Source organism: Schistocerca serialis, chromosome 3 (assembly GCF_023864345.2).
Source record: "Schistocerca serialis cubense isolate TAMUIC-IGC-003099 chromosome 3, iqSchSeri2.2, whole genome shotgun sequence".
NCBI lineage: Eukaryota > Metazoa > Arthropoda > Insecta > Orthoptera > Acrididae > Schistocerca > Schistocerca serialis.
This window is the reverse complement of record NC_064640.1, coordinates 282,180,509-282,198,837: the sequence shown is the minus strand read 5'-3', so window position 1 is coordinate 282,198,837 and position 18,329 is coordinate 282,180,509. Positions and strand designations below refer to the sequence as shown.

At 39.9% G+C, this 18,329-nt stretch overlaps 1 protein-coding gene across 1 annotated transcript in view; it reads right to left on the bottom strand.

The window, feature by feature from the left end:
• LOC126470789 (glutamate receptor ionotropic, kainate 2-like) overlaps nucleotides 1-18,329 on the bottom strand; it is a 373,922-nt gene that overhangs the window by 236,030 nt on the left and 119,563 nt on the right. The window contains exons 5-6 of the mRNA XM_050098799.1: nucleotides 7,175-7,393; nucleotides 4,605-4,814 (exon numbers count right to left, since the gene is read on the bottom strand). Of these exons, the coding sequence (XP_049954756.1) occupies nucleotides 4,605-4,814; nucleotides 7,175-7,393 (429 nt within the window). The remainder of the gene's footprint in view (nucleotides 1-4,604; nucleotides 4,815-7,174; nucleotides 7,394-18,329) is intronic.

The following is an 18,329-nucleotide window of genomic DNA, read 5'->3' as shown; positions in this document are numbered from 1 at the left end:
TCTGCAGTGAACTTGTTTGGTTTAGATTTATTTCAGTTGTTTAACATGTCTATAGTAAATCAGGTCCTATCAGCGAATCAGACTGTGCCTTCAGACAGTGTTTCTCGTCTGTTTGAAGAATTTGCAGACATTTTTGCACCGGGCCTTGGTTGCGCTAAGAACTATGAAGCACATTTGGAACTGAAAGTAAACGCACAACCGAAATTTTTCAGAGCGCGCAATGTTCCCCATGCATTGCGTGATGAGGTCGCAAGAACATTACACGATTTAGAATCACAAGGTGTAATTGAACATGTGCAAGCTTCTCTCTGGGCCTCACCCTTAGTAATTTTGCCGAATCCTACAGACTGTCCAGTCAGCAGCACAAGGTCTGGGATATAAAGTAAGTATGTAGTAAAAATGTTTCTAATACTCATAAGTCAGATACATGCACAGTATTTCACTATTACTTTCTGAAGATAGCTGGTGGTTTGATTAAAAACACAGTTTCTGCAGGGAATCATATAACTCTCTTAGAAAATGCCTTTCCGAGACTGATATCTGAAATCAGTGAAGATAATGACACTCATGGATATGATGGAGTATCTAGCTGAACACTTAAGTACTGTGCTGTCCATGTCAGCACTGTAATTATCCATATTTGTAATTTTTCCGTTAAGAATGGTCAATTTCCTGAACCATTATAAAAAGGGAGAAATGGATAATGTAGACCTTTTTCTATGCCATATGTATTTGCTAAAGTTATTGAAAAGACTGTGTATGTAAGGATAAATGATCATTTGATTTCACATAATTTGTTATCAAACGTACAGGTTGGTTTTAGAAATGGTTTAGCAACTGAAAATGCTATATTCTCTTTTCTCTGCGAGGTACCTGATGGATTAAACGAAAGATTTCGAACGCTAGGCATCTTTTTTTTTATTTAACTAAGGCATCCTGTCTTTAAGAACAGACAGGAAATGGTCATTCTCCACCTTACTGACAAGGGCTATGTTGTGGGGTCCGAGTTGGGCGCAGTTAAATGGGGTTTGCCCCAGGGATCAGCGCGGGGGCCACTCCTGTTCCTTATTTAGATAAATGATATGCCCTCTAATATTACAGGTGATTCTAAAATATTTCTGTTTGCTGATGAAATCCATCGATGTGGGAACTGCTGAATAAGATACGCTGTTACCACATTGTGGAAGTGTGCAGGTGCCCCGTCATGTTGGACGTACATATGGCATCTTGTTTCCAGAGGAACATCTTCAAAAAGCTGCGAAGTCTTTTCACAAAAACTTACGGTACATCTGGCCATTTTAATTTCCCGGGAGAATAAAAGGCCCCAGTAACTGGTCACACACAGCACCACACCAGACATGACACTGAATCTGCGTCGAAATTGAGATACTACAGTGACACTGGGATTTTCGTCTGCCCAGACATGCATGTTATGCAAGTTGCTGATGCCATCTCTTGTAAAGGTTCCCTCATCACTGAACATTATGAAGCCATAGAGCTCCCGGTTTGTGTTTAACCAGTTACGAAAGTGCAAACGGTTCGCACAATCATGTGGCTCTAAATGTGGAACTTTCTGCACATGGAAAGGATAGAGTCCATTCTCACGAAGAATCCTACATATCTTCATTCGGGTAGCTAGGCGTCTTGTACTTGAACGAGGACTGCGCTCTACTGAATTAAGAAAGATTGTTTTCCTCTTCTTGAACGTCACGATGACTTTCGGAATGAATATGAATAATGGGAAGAGTACTAGTTTCTAGCAATGTTCGATATGTTCCACTAAATGTTTTGGGCACTCGGAATCCTACAGTTAGGATACCGATAGTGATTTTCGGCAACAGTAGATTTCGCATTACCATCACAGAAGCCCAGAATGTACACCATCTCTCCATACTCCCGCGATGAAAACTTGTATGGCATCGTAAAGCGTACTGCACATAGGAGACAATAACAGTAAACAGTGGGTGCAGTATCAATAACGTACCACTCGCTGCACTTGTCTACCTAAGACTGACCGTGTGTCCTGTGAACACATATGTAACACTCCATACACCGTGGCATGGTTCGGAAATCTGTTGTAGCTCCTTAATTATGGATTTCATCACATTACTGTATTTACGTTTTTTGTTCCAAATCACCTACGGAATAACCTCCAGCAACCGGGGAAAACCTCGTGATTCACCCTGTATATAGAGATGCCAGAAGAAGAGGTTTGTCATTATGAAATAATTAACATAACACTACAAATGAGGAACAATACAGAATATGGAGACTATCTGCCACTTAACCACGGCGCTTGAGTAATAATCCTAAATCCTACTTCTTTGTAAAGTGAGGTTTCTCGATAACTCCTTTCGCTCACGTTCAGCAGTCTAAGAATAAGAACAGTGTAGACAACTTGTTTCTTTGATTAAGTATTTTTACAACCCACCATCATAAAAAAATTTGGCACTTAGGTATTAAGTTTCTTTAAAAACGTAATGTTCCGTCATTACAGTGAATTATAAAGTGCGATCCAAAAGTTTCCGTTTGACGGCCGTACAGTCCAGAATCGGTAGACAATCAGGCGAAATCGCCGTGAGCATTGAGGCAATCATCTCACCGATGCACCAGGTTGGTAAAACACCGTGTTTTGATACGTGAAGACATCCGTAACTGCCTTCTGCACATCTTCCTCCGACAGGAATCATCGACCTTTCAAGGCCTTTTTTAAGGGACCGTAGGCGGGGTAATCGCAGGGAAAGGAATCAGGACTATAGGATAAGTGCGCGAGCGTCTCCCACTTGGGTTGGCGTAACTTCTGCGTCACGATATCTGCGACATATTTATGTGCATTATCATGAAGCAGCAGCACCCTTTGGCGCACCATTTTGCGCTGGTTTTCCAGAGATATGCTACCCATACACATCTTCGTTCTTCAACGGATGTCTACCGATATTTGTCCTTCGACAGCCAAGAAAAGAATTACAGCACGTTAGTCCTGTTTGGAGGCATAATGTCGTCACAGTTCAATCATCTGCGTTTACGACACGCACGTCGGAAAGTCATGAATGTCACTCTAATCCTTGCATTTGCCTTTATGTTGGTGCTTGTATACCCGCATCGGAATCGCGCTAATTTGCATATACGCTGCAGCAACGCCTTCAAACATAATATTTTTGACAGCCTCTTATAACTGATATATTAGCTGCACAGTATTATCCATATAAATATTTGGGTTAATTAGTTCATGATAACTAGTATCGTTTGGTTATCATATGTATTATGACTCTAGGTTACTATGCCATACAGTACTACAGTATGTTACAACATTAACAAACGTACGTCAACCTTGCAATATCGTGAATCTTTTCTTTCTTTCTAATTTAATATTATCAAATAGTTTACTTAAAAGTGAAATATAATTACTGCGTATACTCGAAATTTCGTTATAACACGCCGTTGGGTAGTCCGATGCATTCACTGCCATTTTCTTAAAAAATGCAGCATAATTAAATAGTATATCCCGAAGGTTGCGTTATGAACCACCCCCCCCCCCCGCCCCCCCCCCGTTTGAATTAAGTTTTCTTGTAGCGTTTTGGTTAAGCAGAAATACATATATTTTTCTTTGTGTGAAAGTTTAAATGAGTCAGCCGGCCGAAGTGGCCGTGCGGTTAAAGGCGCTGCAGTCTGGAACCGCAAGACCGCTAAGATCGCAGGTTCGAATCCTGCCTCGGGCATGGATGTTTGTGATGTCCTTAGGTTAGTTAGGTTTAAATAGTTCTAAGTTCTAGGGGACTAATGACCTCAGCAGTTGAGCCCCATAGTGCTAAGAGCCATTTGAACCATTTTAAATGAGTCATGATGCAAAATTATTATGTTGTTGGAGACTCTTCCCACTCCTCGTGTATGTTAAGGGATCGATTTTAATTAATTTATTGGTAAATTATTTCATTGCTTTTAGAGGGACTATTATATGATGAAAATAATAAACAGCCACTTTATCCATACGTAATCTTCTTGTTGCTATCGTCCTAAGCTCATACCATCTTTCTTGCGCTCTTTATTAGACCACCTCCCAGAATATTTAAATCTCAGCTTTGCTTCTCCAGCAAGTTCATGAAATATATAAACAATTAAATGATTAACGTCACTTTAGTCTTCATTACAGGGTCGTAGCGAAACGAAAGCATTATGCATTGCTTGCGTCAAAAGATTTTTTCATTTTACTGGATTTAATATGAAAAGTTACTTACGGTTTCACTCGTCATTGCACTCCTGTTGTTTGGAAATAAAAACGAAAGCCATGAGCAATCCTTCTCCCCTTTTATGTGGTGAACCTGTTTAGGCTTTTCTTGTTCGCCTTAGATAATACAAAATCTCTTACATGACTAAGATCCCTCTTTTAGGTTTACCTCATGCTAAGTTTTTTTCTTTGGCGTTTGTTTACTCTTACTTTTCGAACTAGTATATACGTAATGGGATAGTGAGGGAATATTTCATCAAAATTTGAGTGAAGAAGGAGAAGAAACGATTTTGGGATATTACTTGTATTAACACATTACTCATCTATTTGAAGCCAATGTAATGTTTACAGTGTTGGGAAAATGAAGCTGGTAACTTACCCTGGAAACGAGTTCTCCAATGAGCCCATTCCATCTCTGGGTACGTGGATTGTAGGTTCCATACTCGCCATCTGACACCAGCTGGAATTCGAAGGTGAAATTCAGTATCTCTGAGATTTGTGTGATTAGATCCATCGAATATCCCTCATAACGGTCGTTTCCTATTCGTGGTGGGACCTTCTTTGGCTTTTCACGCAAGTAAGGAGGACCCTGAAACAAGTCATATTACTGTGAATAGAGTGATTTGTAATTTCATGGCAGCAATAGCAGCTACTGTTGACAAAACCAAAACAATTAAAGGAATGGAGAACGTAATAATGAACTCTGTCTACTGTCTTTAAGCTAACTGAAGCCCTGAAGATGAAAGTGAGTTTCTAAATGTACAATGGTGAAAAAAATACGCCATTAAAACCACAGTAGATCCACTGTCTTATTACATTCTCCTTGCGTTTATAGTTGTTTCTAAATATTTATAAAATATCTCCATTAACAAATACTGCTAACGTTCAACCACTTTGTAGGTGACGACACAGCCTTTCCCAGGAACTGTGAGATAAATGTACCTATTAGAAACTGAATTATAGACACTTATCCTGTGGCTTCTAACACCGTGTATTTCCGTGATGAAGGCGGGATGTGTCGTAGAATGAACACGGGATAGTCAAAGTATTAGGGGAGCTTTCGTGATCCATGTCGGTTCTGCTGCCGCCCACAACTCATAGTCCTTGATTGAATATGGGTCCCTAATGTGAACATCTTGCTAGATGGCATCCCAGATGTGCTCAAGAGGATGTAGATGAAGTGACCTTGGCGATATAAAAGCATCCTTCTGACAATGGACTGCACATAAAATCATTAAGGAATGAAGGGTGATAAATATTCCTTCTGATGGGTCACCTGTGGTCGTACTGTAGGTGGAGAAGCAGTACGTTTCTTTACCTTTCCCCTTGAAACGCGGTCGCAGATCCATCAATTATCATATTTTATATCACGTAAACATTCCTCTTTCGAGAACTTCTCCACCGTGTCCTTTTAATGAACCCGATGAATGAACTCAAGCTAATTTCGACTACTCGTACCTCGCTGTCTGTTACTCCTGACATGCACCGCGCATCAGTCCGAGAGAACTTTCTCTGTGCTTTGTGTGTCAATAGTAGTGTTGCGTTATCCATGCTAACCTCTTGTCCCCTTCTTCGAGGCACAGTTAACGTATGTATGAATGTGGGGTTGTGGTTTTTTACCCCATAACGATTTTCCGATTGTATGCCTGGTCACCGACTGTTGTTATCCCCGACTGGTATGGTAAGTGACTTGTTGCACTGTAAACTCTCTACTCGCAGTTACGATCAGCGATACTCGAAGTCGACCAATGTGTTCAACACATTTTTTCCCACGACAGTAGGCTCTGATGGTGGCGCTTTTCTTGTATAGAGCTTCTCACAGCACACCCTCGACATAGTGACATACCAATAGCTCAGTGCGTGCACGACTTCTGAGGTGGAGCGACTTGTGTGTTGGGCACCCACAACCCGGACGAGATAGAATCCGTTGATATCGCGCATTTTGCCAGCCCAAGCTCGACTGTTACACGATGTCCAGTACAGCATTCGATGACATCCCATACTAGAACCACGCGGAACCAGTCAAATCGCTGTGGTGGCAGGAGAGCTACCTCCGGCTCAGTTGCTCTGAATTTAAAGTAGGTGCTGGGCATATAACTAGCTGTTAACATTAGTATGACATCTGTTGAATTTAAAGACTCAACCGTGACAAATAGGTAGGAATTATCGCTGAAGAAGTAAAAGTTTTGCTGCTACTTAGTAACTGGGGAGTGTATCAAATCTGTCATTGCGATTTATATAGGGTGTACAATATTCAAAAGATAGATACACGAGGATGCAACTGTGATTTTTAATGGTATACAAGCAGTCTTTCTGTCGACACTAACAGACTATGATAACGAAAAAACAACCTGCCATACGTACACCTGTGGAGAATATGTGCAGGACTATCGATTTCCTCTAGGAGCATTTGTAAATTCAATATCTATAATTTTTCTTGGTAATTATTTTGTGTGGCTAATATGTTGGCAGCTTGCATATTGAGTATATGTGTTTAGTCCAAGATGACTATGATGATTGTGCGTAGAGTGTATCATCCAAAGTGGGTTGCTGATAATGATCAGAAAGAAGGCTTTTAGCGAAGCACAGTCTATTCTTCTCGCCGAAGCCACCGTCCCTATTTGCCGTAATGATGATCACCAGCAGCGCCAGATGACAGCAAAAAATGTCATATGAAAATTCAGGCGATATTTGGAACTTCAATGAGTACTATAACATACAGTCTGACGATAATGTAAGTTTACACCACAACCTCCTCTCTTATGCGAAAAAGTAGTGGCGATGAAAATCCTGTGACCTCCAGAGTGTGAAACGATTGCTTCCGAGTCTAGTGCCAATCCGCGGCATTACTTAGTCTTCTCGTCTACTGATACGGCTATTCTCTCTTATACTAAACATTTTCTCGCCGTGTGTGACAACAAATCAGTGACGAAGTGTCTTCGTACTCACCAATCTGGAAGCGACAATCAGATGGCGGCCATAAATTTTGTGTAGAGTATCATCGATGGTTTCCTTTTCTGTCCTGGCGGAGGAGAAGCCGTTTTCTGGTGTCCATGTTCCAATGCGCTTAAAGCCTGCAGCGGATAACTCGACAGCCTCGAGTGTGAATCCGACTCGAGTCCCCATGCTGTCGAACATGATGCTACCCGTAAGGCCCTCGTGTTCCATCTGCAACAAAAACGCTTCTGGTCACATTTTTACGTTATATTGTTCGCAGTAATATCTTCTCTGATTATCTGGTCAAATGTGATGTTGCCCGAGAGGTTCTCGTGTCCCATCTGCAACACAAATGCTTCTGGTCACATTCCTGCATTATACTGTCCACAATAATATTTTTTTTGGTTACGAATGATAATGCATTGCTTGCTTTTTACTGTTCGGCTTATTTACAGCCAAGTTGTAAGGGGCGACCAAAAAGTTTCCGTTTGTAGGACTTACAGTCCGGAACAGATATTCCTAGTCAAAGTCGCCGTAAGCATTGGGCTACTGGAGGCTTGATAACCATACTGGGAGGGATCCAGACTATAAGACGAGTGTTCGAGTGTCACCCACTTGAGTTGGTGTAGCTTCTGCGCTACATCATTTGTGATACGGGTAAGTGTGTTATCATGAAGCAGCAGCTACGTTGCATACGCGCTGCAGCAACGTCCTCAAAAGGAAACTTTTTGATCGCCTTATAAAATTACTGCTGTGTACCTCAGACCTTTCACTGCATTAACGTCTACATAGCTTCCAATACATTATAATTCTGCGCTGTTCACACATTTAATATGCATATTCTCTCAAAATGTTCGCATGATTGGTTTGTAATATGTAACTGCGCTTCACTCTTTGTGGATATTATTTAATTCGACGTTTTACATTAGAAGCTTTTTCAATAACAAACGGCCTCAGTAACGTGTAGTTTCAAAGCAACCGCTGTCGGTACTCTCTCTACGAATCAGTAAGTCATACTGTACCAGCTACATTTATTTACCAGTCCTATTCGTGTCTCTGGAAATTAAAAAGTTAGACCTATACCGATGAAATCCACAATGTATTATTTTGAGGGCTGCGACTGTCAATTAAAATGAGAAAACATTTTCACTACTAGCCATTAAAATTGCTACGCCACGAAGATGACGTGCTACAGACGCGAAATTTAACCGACAGGAAGAAGATGCTGTGATATGCAAATGATTAGCTTTTCAGAGAAATCACACAAGGTTGGCGCCGGTGGCGACACCTACAACGTGCTGACATGAGGAAAGTTTCCAACCAATTTCTCATCCACAAACAGCAGTTGACCGGCGTTGCCTGGTGAAACGTTGTTGTGATGCCTCGTGTAAGGAGGAGAAATGCGTGCGTACCATCACGTTTCCGACTTTGATAAAGGTCGGATTGTAGCCTATCGCGACTGCGGTTTATCGTATCGCGACAGTGCTGCTCGCGTTGGTCGAGATCCAATGACTGTTAGCAGAATATGGAATCGGTGTGTTCAGGAGGGTAATACGGAACACCGTGCTGGATCCCAACAGCCTTTTATCACTAGCAGTCGAGATGACAGGCATCTTACCCGTATGGCAATAACGGATCGTGCAGCCACGTCTCGATCCCCGAGTCAACAGATGGGAACGTTTGCAAGACAACAACCATATGTACGAACAGTTCGACGACGTTTGCAGCAGCATGGACTACCAGCTCGGAGACCATTGCTGCGGTTACCCTTGACGCTGCATCACAGACAGGAGCGCCTGCGATGGTGTACTCAACGACGAACTTGGGTGCACGAATGGCAAAACGTCATTTTTTTTCGGATGAATCCAGGTTCTGTTTACAGCATCATGATGGTCGCTTCCGTGTTTGGCGACATCACGGTGAACGCACATTGTAAGCGTGTATTCGTCATCGCCATACTGGCGTATTACCTAGAGTGATGGTATGGGGTGCCATTGGTTACATTGGTTACAGGTCTGGGTCACCTTTTGTTCGCATTGTCTGCACTTTGAACATTGGACGTTACATTTCAGATGTGTTACGACCCGTGGCTCTACCCTTCATTCGATCCCTGCGAAACCCTACATTTCAGCAGGATAATGCACGACCGCATGTTGCAGGTCCTGTACGGGCCTTTCTAGATACAGAAAATGTTGGACTGCTGCCCTGGCCAGCACATTCTCCAGATCTCTCACCAATTGAAAACGTCTGGTGAATGGTGGCCGAGCAACTGGCTCGTCACAATACGCGTCATTACTCTTCATGAACTGTGGTATCGTGTTGAAGCTGCATTGGCTGTACACGCCATCCAAGCTCTGTTTGTCTCAATGCCCAGGCGTATCAAGGCCGTTATTACGGCCAGAGGTGGTTGTTCTGGGTACTAATTTCTCAGGATCTATGCACCCAAACTGCGTGAAAATGTAATCACATGTCAGTTCTGGTATATTATATTTGTCCAATGAATACCCGTTTATCATCTGCACTTCTTCTTGGTGTAGCAATTGTAATGGCCAGTAGTGTAATTCTGTGTCATTCATGATGTTTTATTTTATCCATACACTTTTAAATGGCCAACCATTATTATCAGGTTGAAGGCGTATTCTATATGGTTGTTATTAGTGGAAAGCACTGGTGATTTGGAGCAGCAACATGTGAGGCATTCAAAGGTTTATATTGCGATATGCGCTACTGATAATTGAGCGAATTAAGCAAAGAACTTACAGACGTAATGCAGCAGGAAATTTAAAGTTATTAATTGTAATTACAGTGCATGTGAAGCAGTATTCGTGCTGCACTGTACCGCTGAAAATCGTAATTGCTTCTCACTGTGCGTCATCACTGGTTCATATAGCTGATGATTTGAACAGCAGGCACTACATTTTTGACATATTAAATCTGCTGCCTGTACCTATGTTTGAGGTTCCTGTGACGATAGGTTTCTCATGCTGTCCTGCACTACCTTGATGAGGAGTAGATATCTGTCCAGTATACCGCTCCCATACCTCCCAACCTCCCGACTGAGGAATTAGGTATGGCATATGTTACACAGTCCTACAAAATCAGTGAATCTATGGCGGGAAAGCTATTAGTGAATTTCTCAAAACATGAATTTCTCTTTGTTTCCGAGTAGTTTATGATTAGCATCATCATGATCACAATCATTATTCTTACTAAATCTTACCATTATTGAACTGAACTAAATTAAATTTCCTCGTCTTTCTCTGTTTTCTATTTTGCTAAGATTCTTCTCCCAGTTTCATCAATATCTACCTTCATCCCAGATTTCTTGTTTTATACAATGACATCTTTCCAAACTCAGTGGTAAGAGCGTCTTTTTCTGATAACTGAATAATTTGCTTTCAGAAATTGTTTGATAACTGTGAGCCAAAGTATGTGGTTTCCTTCCTTATAACTACAGGTTTTGTATTTCTCTATTTACTATTTTTTATGTTGAAGTTCCAATATCTTCAATTTTAATTTTACGTCTACAGCAGATATTTAATATTCTCATTACTTTCTATTCATCAAATACCGTTTGCTTAAAGAGCACTCATCAGATTTATCTACTATAATTCTTATTTCTGATATCTCTTTTCTATTATACATGCTCATGGGTACATACATATAAACATTACCTTTGTTCAGTAATTATAGAATGACAAATTATATCATAAATAGTTGTGGCTTTACCAAACATTTTTACATTTTCCTGTTATTTATAATCATTGTTTCACGTTCTTTTTCGCAGTATAGGCAATATTTCTAATTACTACACTATCTTTTACAGTTTCCATTTCTTTTCAAACGTTTCTTTCAATTTTCAAATTTTTCTTAACTTTCTGAATAAATTTTCAGTGATGTCTATTTGCTAAACTGTCTCAACAATTTACATATGTTGCTGTTACAACTAATTTTGTGGAAGTATTATGAAGTAGTTTATATTACCACAAACAGTTTATTTCCCCCAACAATTAAAATTATTCTTGTAGTCACTGATATTATTTTATCATTTGTTGAAAAACAGAGTTGACTATTCAAAATGATATGCAGTCTCCTTTTACATTTCACCATTTATTTCAAATAGCTGAGATCCTTTTCCTATGAGTGATTCACTAAATATTAAATCTATTACGGTTTTATAAACTGTTTTTAACGTATAGTAATGTGTTAGCTTCTTTTAATGTTTCCATATTTAGTTAACCGTTATTTCTGAAATGCTAATTGATATTACTACATTTTACTCTGTGTGATTCAGTCCCAAATTCTAATGAGAATTTTCAGGTTTTCAGTATAATTTGTCCAATTTAATAATTGTTTTCTCTGAAACCATGCTGACATTCTTCAAACTGTATTTAATTTACTATGACTAAGCTTCTAAAACTGTAGGATAGTGTTTCATATGTTGCTGCTTAATGTGATACTTCTCTCGATTAGAAAATACAGTTATTTCAGTATTGAGCAGTGTGCATCTGAATGGTATTTTCCGATTTTGTACGTTTATATACTCTTTTCTGCTGTTCTAAAAAGGGACTTTCATAATGTTTGAGTTCTCACAGTTCCAATAAATCTGGCATTATTGTTTATTTTCCTTAGCTTCGTCATTCTAAAATGGTTTCATGTGTTGGTGACGCAGTTTTTCTCTTAATGAGAAATCCTCCTTCCGCTATAGTGAATATGCCAATTCAAATATTGTAACTAGAAATTTAAACGTAACTATAAGAATTTCATAATATATCATGATACTCGTATTTTTTAACGGCAGGTTTCCTGTCGATTTAAAAAAAAACAGCTTATTTTAGATATCGAGTGAGCTTTTAATTAAGGGTTTGAAGAAAATCGGGAAAATCTGTGAAATTTCTCTGTTTTCCTTGTCATATTTTAACGATCATTTGAGCTTCCAAATTATCCGTCTTTTTGTTTTCCTTTAAGATTTATTTATTCTTGAAATCTATTTTTTTATCCTAACATATTTTGCTATCATTAATTTTACTACCTTTAATAGAAAATACTTACTTAGTTATCTGTTCTCCCTAGACAGTATTACTTCATAGCAAACAGCTCTAAGCGAGCAGGAAAGAAAATAACGTTCCTATTCATGACGGAGAAGTTTTCTATATTTTAACATTTTGTGCTCACAGCTCAGATCATAATACTGTGGTGGATCCTGAATAGAAATAACCTCTGCCGCCACGGTATCTCGTTTCAACATTTTCTTCTCAGCCCGTAGGATTTAAACAAATCCGCTAGCTGACAAGGTTCTCGCTAACGGTGGGCGACGAAGTGCTTTTGACGCTGAAGCGGCAGTGAGAGCGGGGCAGCCTTCCTGCACATCAAAGGAGCCCGCAGAAACCAATTAGTAACGGAGCTTGCGCGCCCGACGCTTGTTACTGGAAAGCAAACAGTGCGGGCCTTAGCAGTCACGCATACTGCTCACGCCCGCACCACAGGCAGCTTTAGACTCCATATTCATTACAAACTGCATGCCTTACCTAGCACAGATTGCTGCAAAACAGCATTACTCAATTCGCACCACTTAATACTACTACTTATCAGAGATTTTGTCTGGCGCATAACGAATAAGGTAGACTGAGATGTAATTTAAGTCAGTATACGGGGTGAGGTATTTTAATGGTTTTCTGTTTAAAACACAGCGTCGGATGTTGTTGCAGTTCCTGTATCACATTTCTATTGGGTAGCTTCTCATCATCTTAATTTACTACAGTAATATTCAGCGGTACGTGCGAGTATCATTAAAATAGTTATTACGTCGGGAAAGCTTCAAACAGAACGCATCCGGTACATCTACAGGGTGAATATGTCCAACAAGATAAGGAAGTTACGTTTTAAATTGCTAATAGTATACATACACAGATATATGTTGAAAGATTCCTGTACATATTTGAAAGGTTCCTGTTACGGGGAACGTTCGTTTCGTGGAAATATCTTTGTTAATGGAACAAGTACAAAGACTCCTGGTCATGTGTAGGGTTAATAAAAGGTTCTCTTTCTGACGCTTCTAGTTTATTTATCATTCTATCTTTCTCTGATAAGCCGGCCGTCGTGGCCGTGCGGCTCTAGGTGCTTCAGTACGGAACCGCGCTGCTGCTACGGTCGCAGGTTCGAATCCTGCCTCGGGCATGGATGTGTGTGCTGTCGTTAGGTTTAAGTAGTTCTAAGTCTAGGGGACTGATGACCTCAGGTGTTAAGTCCCATAGTGCTTAAAGCCATTTGAACCTTTTTTTCCCTCTGATAATTACTTCTCTGATTTTCATTCTCATTATAAATACGTGATTCCATTTTATTTGCTTGGAATAATAGCAAACCAATGAGTTAACCATTAATTTATTTTACTGCTTGCAACATTTAACATCTCGATAATAATGTCAATCTCATGGGAGCCTTCACAATTATAAGCCAACGGGTAATTTACTCATGTAATGGATGAGGACTGGATGTATTCACGTTCATGCTAGTACTTGTGTGCTAGAGTCATAGATTTACTGCACACCGGATTTCATTTCATGCATCACGATTAGTATGGTGCAACAAATTACAAGTAATGCAGCGCAGTCGAACGCTACCTGGACTTCGTTACGAAATTCCGAGCTAAGGTGCATTTCACGATTCTAAATTAGCAGAGGTCTGGCCGAAAGCTCCGCACACTAACGAACAGCTACACATTGCTTAGAGGGCCCCCTTTATGCTCGCCTCCAAGACGGCGGATTTCCCCAAAGCAACAAGAATTCGGTCCAGCTCAGCCACTGTCCCTTCTGCACAATGCGGTACCTTAGGTACATTACCTCGCAGTCCAACTCCTTTCAGACTCGAACGCTAAGAGGGTTCCTTAAGCAACCTGCCAACTAGGGTCTGTTCCTGCGGTGAAGCAGCACGTATAGCTTAACTAAGAGAAACTGTCCAAGAATGGAATATTGCTGTCGCTACTCACAACGCTAATAAGATATGAAATGATAATTAAATGGACACCCTAGCTGCAAAGAGGCGTTGATATACTTCATTGGGGACATGTTGAAAATGTGTGCCCCGACCGGGACTCGAATCCGGGATCTCCTGCTTACATGGCAGACGCTCTGTCCATCTGAGCCACCCAGGGCACAAAGGATAGTGCGCCTGCAGGGACTTATCCCTTGCACGTTCCCTGTGAGACCCATATTCCCAACATGTCCACACCACTACATTCGTAGTGCGCCTAATAGATGTTTGCCCATCATACTCATTACTCGTGGCAGATTAATCTACCAAGTCCCGTACGAGTTCGGGATTGATTTGATGCGGCTCGTCATGACTTGTGTCCCGTGCCTCTCTCTTTATTTCAGAGTACCACATACTGCCTCAAATATTTTTTGTGGAATACATTCCACTCTTTGTCTTCCCCTACAGTTTTGCCGTCTTTGGCTCCCTCTAGTATCATGAAACTGTTCCCTTATTACTTAACACATATCTTCTCATCCTGTCCCTTCGTACAGTTAGTGTTTTCCACATATTCATTTCCTAGTAGATTCTGCAGAGAACTTCCTCATTTATTATCTTATCAGTCCATTTAATTTCAGGCATCCTTCTGTAACACGTCTGAGTCTCTTTGGTTCTCTTGTTTTCCGGTTTTCCCACTGTCGATCGGACAGTCTGTCAGTCAGTTAATTACTTAGTTAGTTTCAAGTTCCGTGGCTCATTTTTATGATTTATCATATTGATGTGAAACCGGTCATTTTACATTCATATTATACATTCATTGGAAATATGGCTACAGGTTGATCATTTATTAGTATTTCTTCACGTGGATAAAAATTAGTGTATCCTACCTACCACATTTTAAGTATTACTTAAATAGAAATCCATCTACGGAAAAGAAGGAGTTGTCAAGGAGAAACTTTTTAAGTTCGTTTTCAAAGTTAACCCTGTTCTTCATATCGTTAGGGAGGTGACCAAAAATTTTAGTGGTAACGTTGTCCACCCGTTTTTGGGCCAAAGTAAACATTAAATAATGAATGTCATTTCATTCTGATAATGTAATCATGTCCACCGTTGTTTCTTTTTAACTAGCTCCTTAAAAATATGACTACAATACTTGGTGAGAACCACAAACAATTCTTAGAGCACGTGTTTCAGCAATGAAAATTTTCTTTCTTTAAGCTGAGTGACTGTAGAACTTTATTCCATAAGACACTACTGAATTGGACTATGTAAATTGTGTTAACTTAATGGTCTCTCTCTCTCACTGTAATATTTGCAGTGATTCGAACTGTAAATACGTCTGAACGAATTTTTTTGTAATTAAAGAATTTTTTTCCAGTTTAAATTCTCATCAATGTGGACAACTAAAATTTTTGATGTTGGTATTCTAGTTATTGTTTCCTCGCTATGTATTACATTAGACCTTGGTTTAGTACTTGTAAATGTGCAGAACTGAGTTTGTTGTGTCTTTTTGAAAATGGGAGTGAAACCAATTGCAGGAAACCACAAATAATTCATTTCAAGGCTTCATTTACTATTTATTTTATTGTTGTATGTATGTTAACTACAATACTATTATCATCTTCAAAACCAACTAATGCTGCTTGTTGTATGTTTGGTGGAAATCCCTTTACATATATGAGAAACAATATTAGTCCTAAGATATAGACTTGTGGAACCCCATAAATGATTTCTGTTCAGTTAGGAGAATCTCTCCTGCTCACATCGGTTGAATAATTAAGTATAACTTTTTTGCATTGTTTTGGTTGGATATTATTAAATGTTTCACAATACACTCAATTCCATAAAACCTCAGGTTATGTAGGAAGATGTTGTGATCCATAGTCAAATGACTTAGATAGGTCACAGAAAAAACCATTCAGCGCTACTTTCTTATATAGTGCTTAAAAATTTGTTGAGCAGACGAGTGAATAACATTCACAGTTGATCAACTCTTCTGACAACCAAATTGTGATTTACTGATGATATTACTATTGCTTGGGTGGGATACTCTCTCCTATAACATTCCTTCTAGAGCAGTTTCACAATGGCGTATTTCATTCTCTCTGGAAAAATTCGGTGGGTTACTAATGCATTAAATGTTTCAGAAAAGATAGTAGAGGAGACGAGGGTAAGTTGACCCACTTTTTTCTTTGATTCTTTCCAATTTTCATTTCAGATGTTTGCATTGATACTTTTATGTAGAAATATTGCAACATTGCTTCAGCAGCTTCACAACTAAGTCATTATGGTTTCTCACAGTTGTCCTATTTATTAAAGGTACGTTTAAACTGTAACACTAGCTTGGACAACATCCCCCCCCCCCCACACTGGGGACAATTTGGCCCAACATTTGGGACAAAGTGGCTCATATGATTTTATCATGTAATTGGTTCTGACACTGATTGTTTAAGTGAAAATATATTTTAATAGAAATTCCAACAGTTTTATGTCAAAAACTGTAACCATATATTGTGTTATTATTGTTATAATAAGAGTTTGACAGAAAGGTGTGTCCAAAACTGTTATCAGTCTTCTTCTGAATGCCCAATGGGATCTTCTGAGCTCAAAAACTCATAAAAAGTCATTTCACGTCATTTTCAACACGCGACAGTTGTGTCCATCACTTTCAACTTGTGCATTGGATCCATTCATCACCTGGAGTGATGTGAGACAATAGGTTGAGACATCTAAGAACAAAATAACTTCATCCTCATCTTCTTCAACTTGAAGCATCTTCTTATGAATGCCTACTTTCTTTCCGCACTTATTTGAGGAGTTTTATCCTGTGTTTCAGCTTGACCACGGCTACTTGTTTTGGAAGATAGGTTTTTTACGCAAAGTGTCCATATTTATCTTTAAAGTGTTTTTTTATTTTGATGTGGAGACTTGTTTTTCGCGTAGTAATGCGTCTTTCACTGGTGTGTCTGTCAGTATTGCCGGAGTTCTTTTTCGTTTGTTTGTTGTGTTTTTCTCCTGGTTGGTATTTCTCAAATGGCGTGACTGCTTCAAGCGTTGGGAAGCACAGTTGGTTAGATGATGTGACATTTAGCTTAGGAGAGGCTACCATTATCGGAGAAAATGTGCCGGTTTACGGGGGAGATGCCTGTCACTTTGAATCTAGCCAATATATTTGTTAGTGAGGTTTTCACTAAGCCTGGGTGGTCGTACATTGTCATTGGTTATTTGTTTGGAGTCACCAATGCATCATACGCTGACTTTAAAAACTTCTGTCGAAGGGCCGTAATTTGTGTCTACAATGAGCTGTCAAAGTCAAACGTCTGTTATCATTTTCCTCGCAAAACGGTAAGACTTCAACGTATAAATGGGAACTATGGTCGTCAGTTAATACCAAGCTAGGACTGTCTTCGGAACATCGAACATGTGATAAAATTTTTTGCATATATTGAAAGAAGCTAGTTTCTGTCATCTACCCTCAGGGATGGACACTACATTTGATCTCAAAATGGCCGTCTCATATAAAATGTGGCTACAAGATAACCCAGGGGAATATGAAAAATGGAGGCACGCTGTAACCAATTGCACTAACTGCTAAAATCATAGTGATGAGTGATCCTCTTTCACCAGATGTTACCCGCCCCATTTGACGTAATCCCCTTCGAGACATTGTCTGGTCAGGCCTTTCGACTGTATTCATCACAGTTTCATCTACATTACAGATGTCATCAGTGGTCAGTTTCAGTATTTGAATTTGTTGCAGTACCTTTCTAAAGCTTCCTAGTAATGTTAATCTCTTGCTCACTTCCACACTTTACCTTCCATGCCATTTCCACTCGATGCACCAAGGTTCTCAGAACAGAACTTTTCTGCCAAGGATAGTGGTAGATGGTAGCATGCCGATATCGATCCATGTGAATGGGTGTCCATTAAAGATTGCGGGTGCGACACCCATTTTCTTCAAGGCGGATGAGGACGCCAAGGAAAGGCAAGCACCATTTGTCTCTACCTCCATAGTGAGCTTGATGTTGTCACGGATGCTGCTGGTGTGGTTCAAGAATGCTTCCAGCTTTCCACGTCCATGAGACCATACAACGAACGTGTCGTCGACGTAACGATAAAAGCAACTAGACTTTCCAGGAGCTGTGTACAATGCGATGTCCTCAAAGTACTCTATAAAGAAGTTGGCTATAAGTGGAGC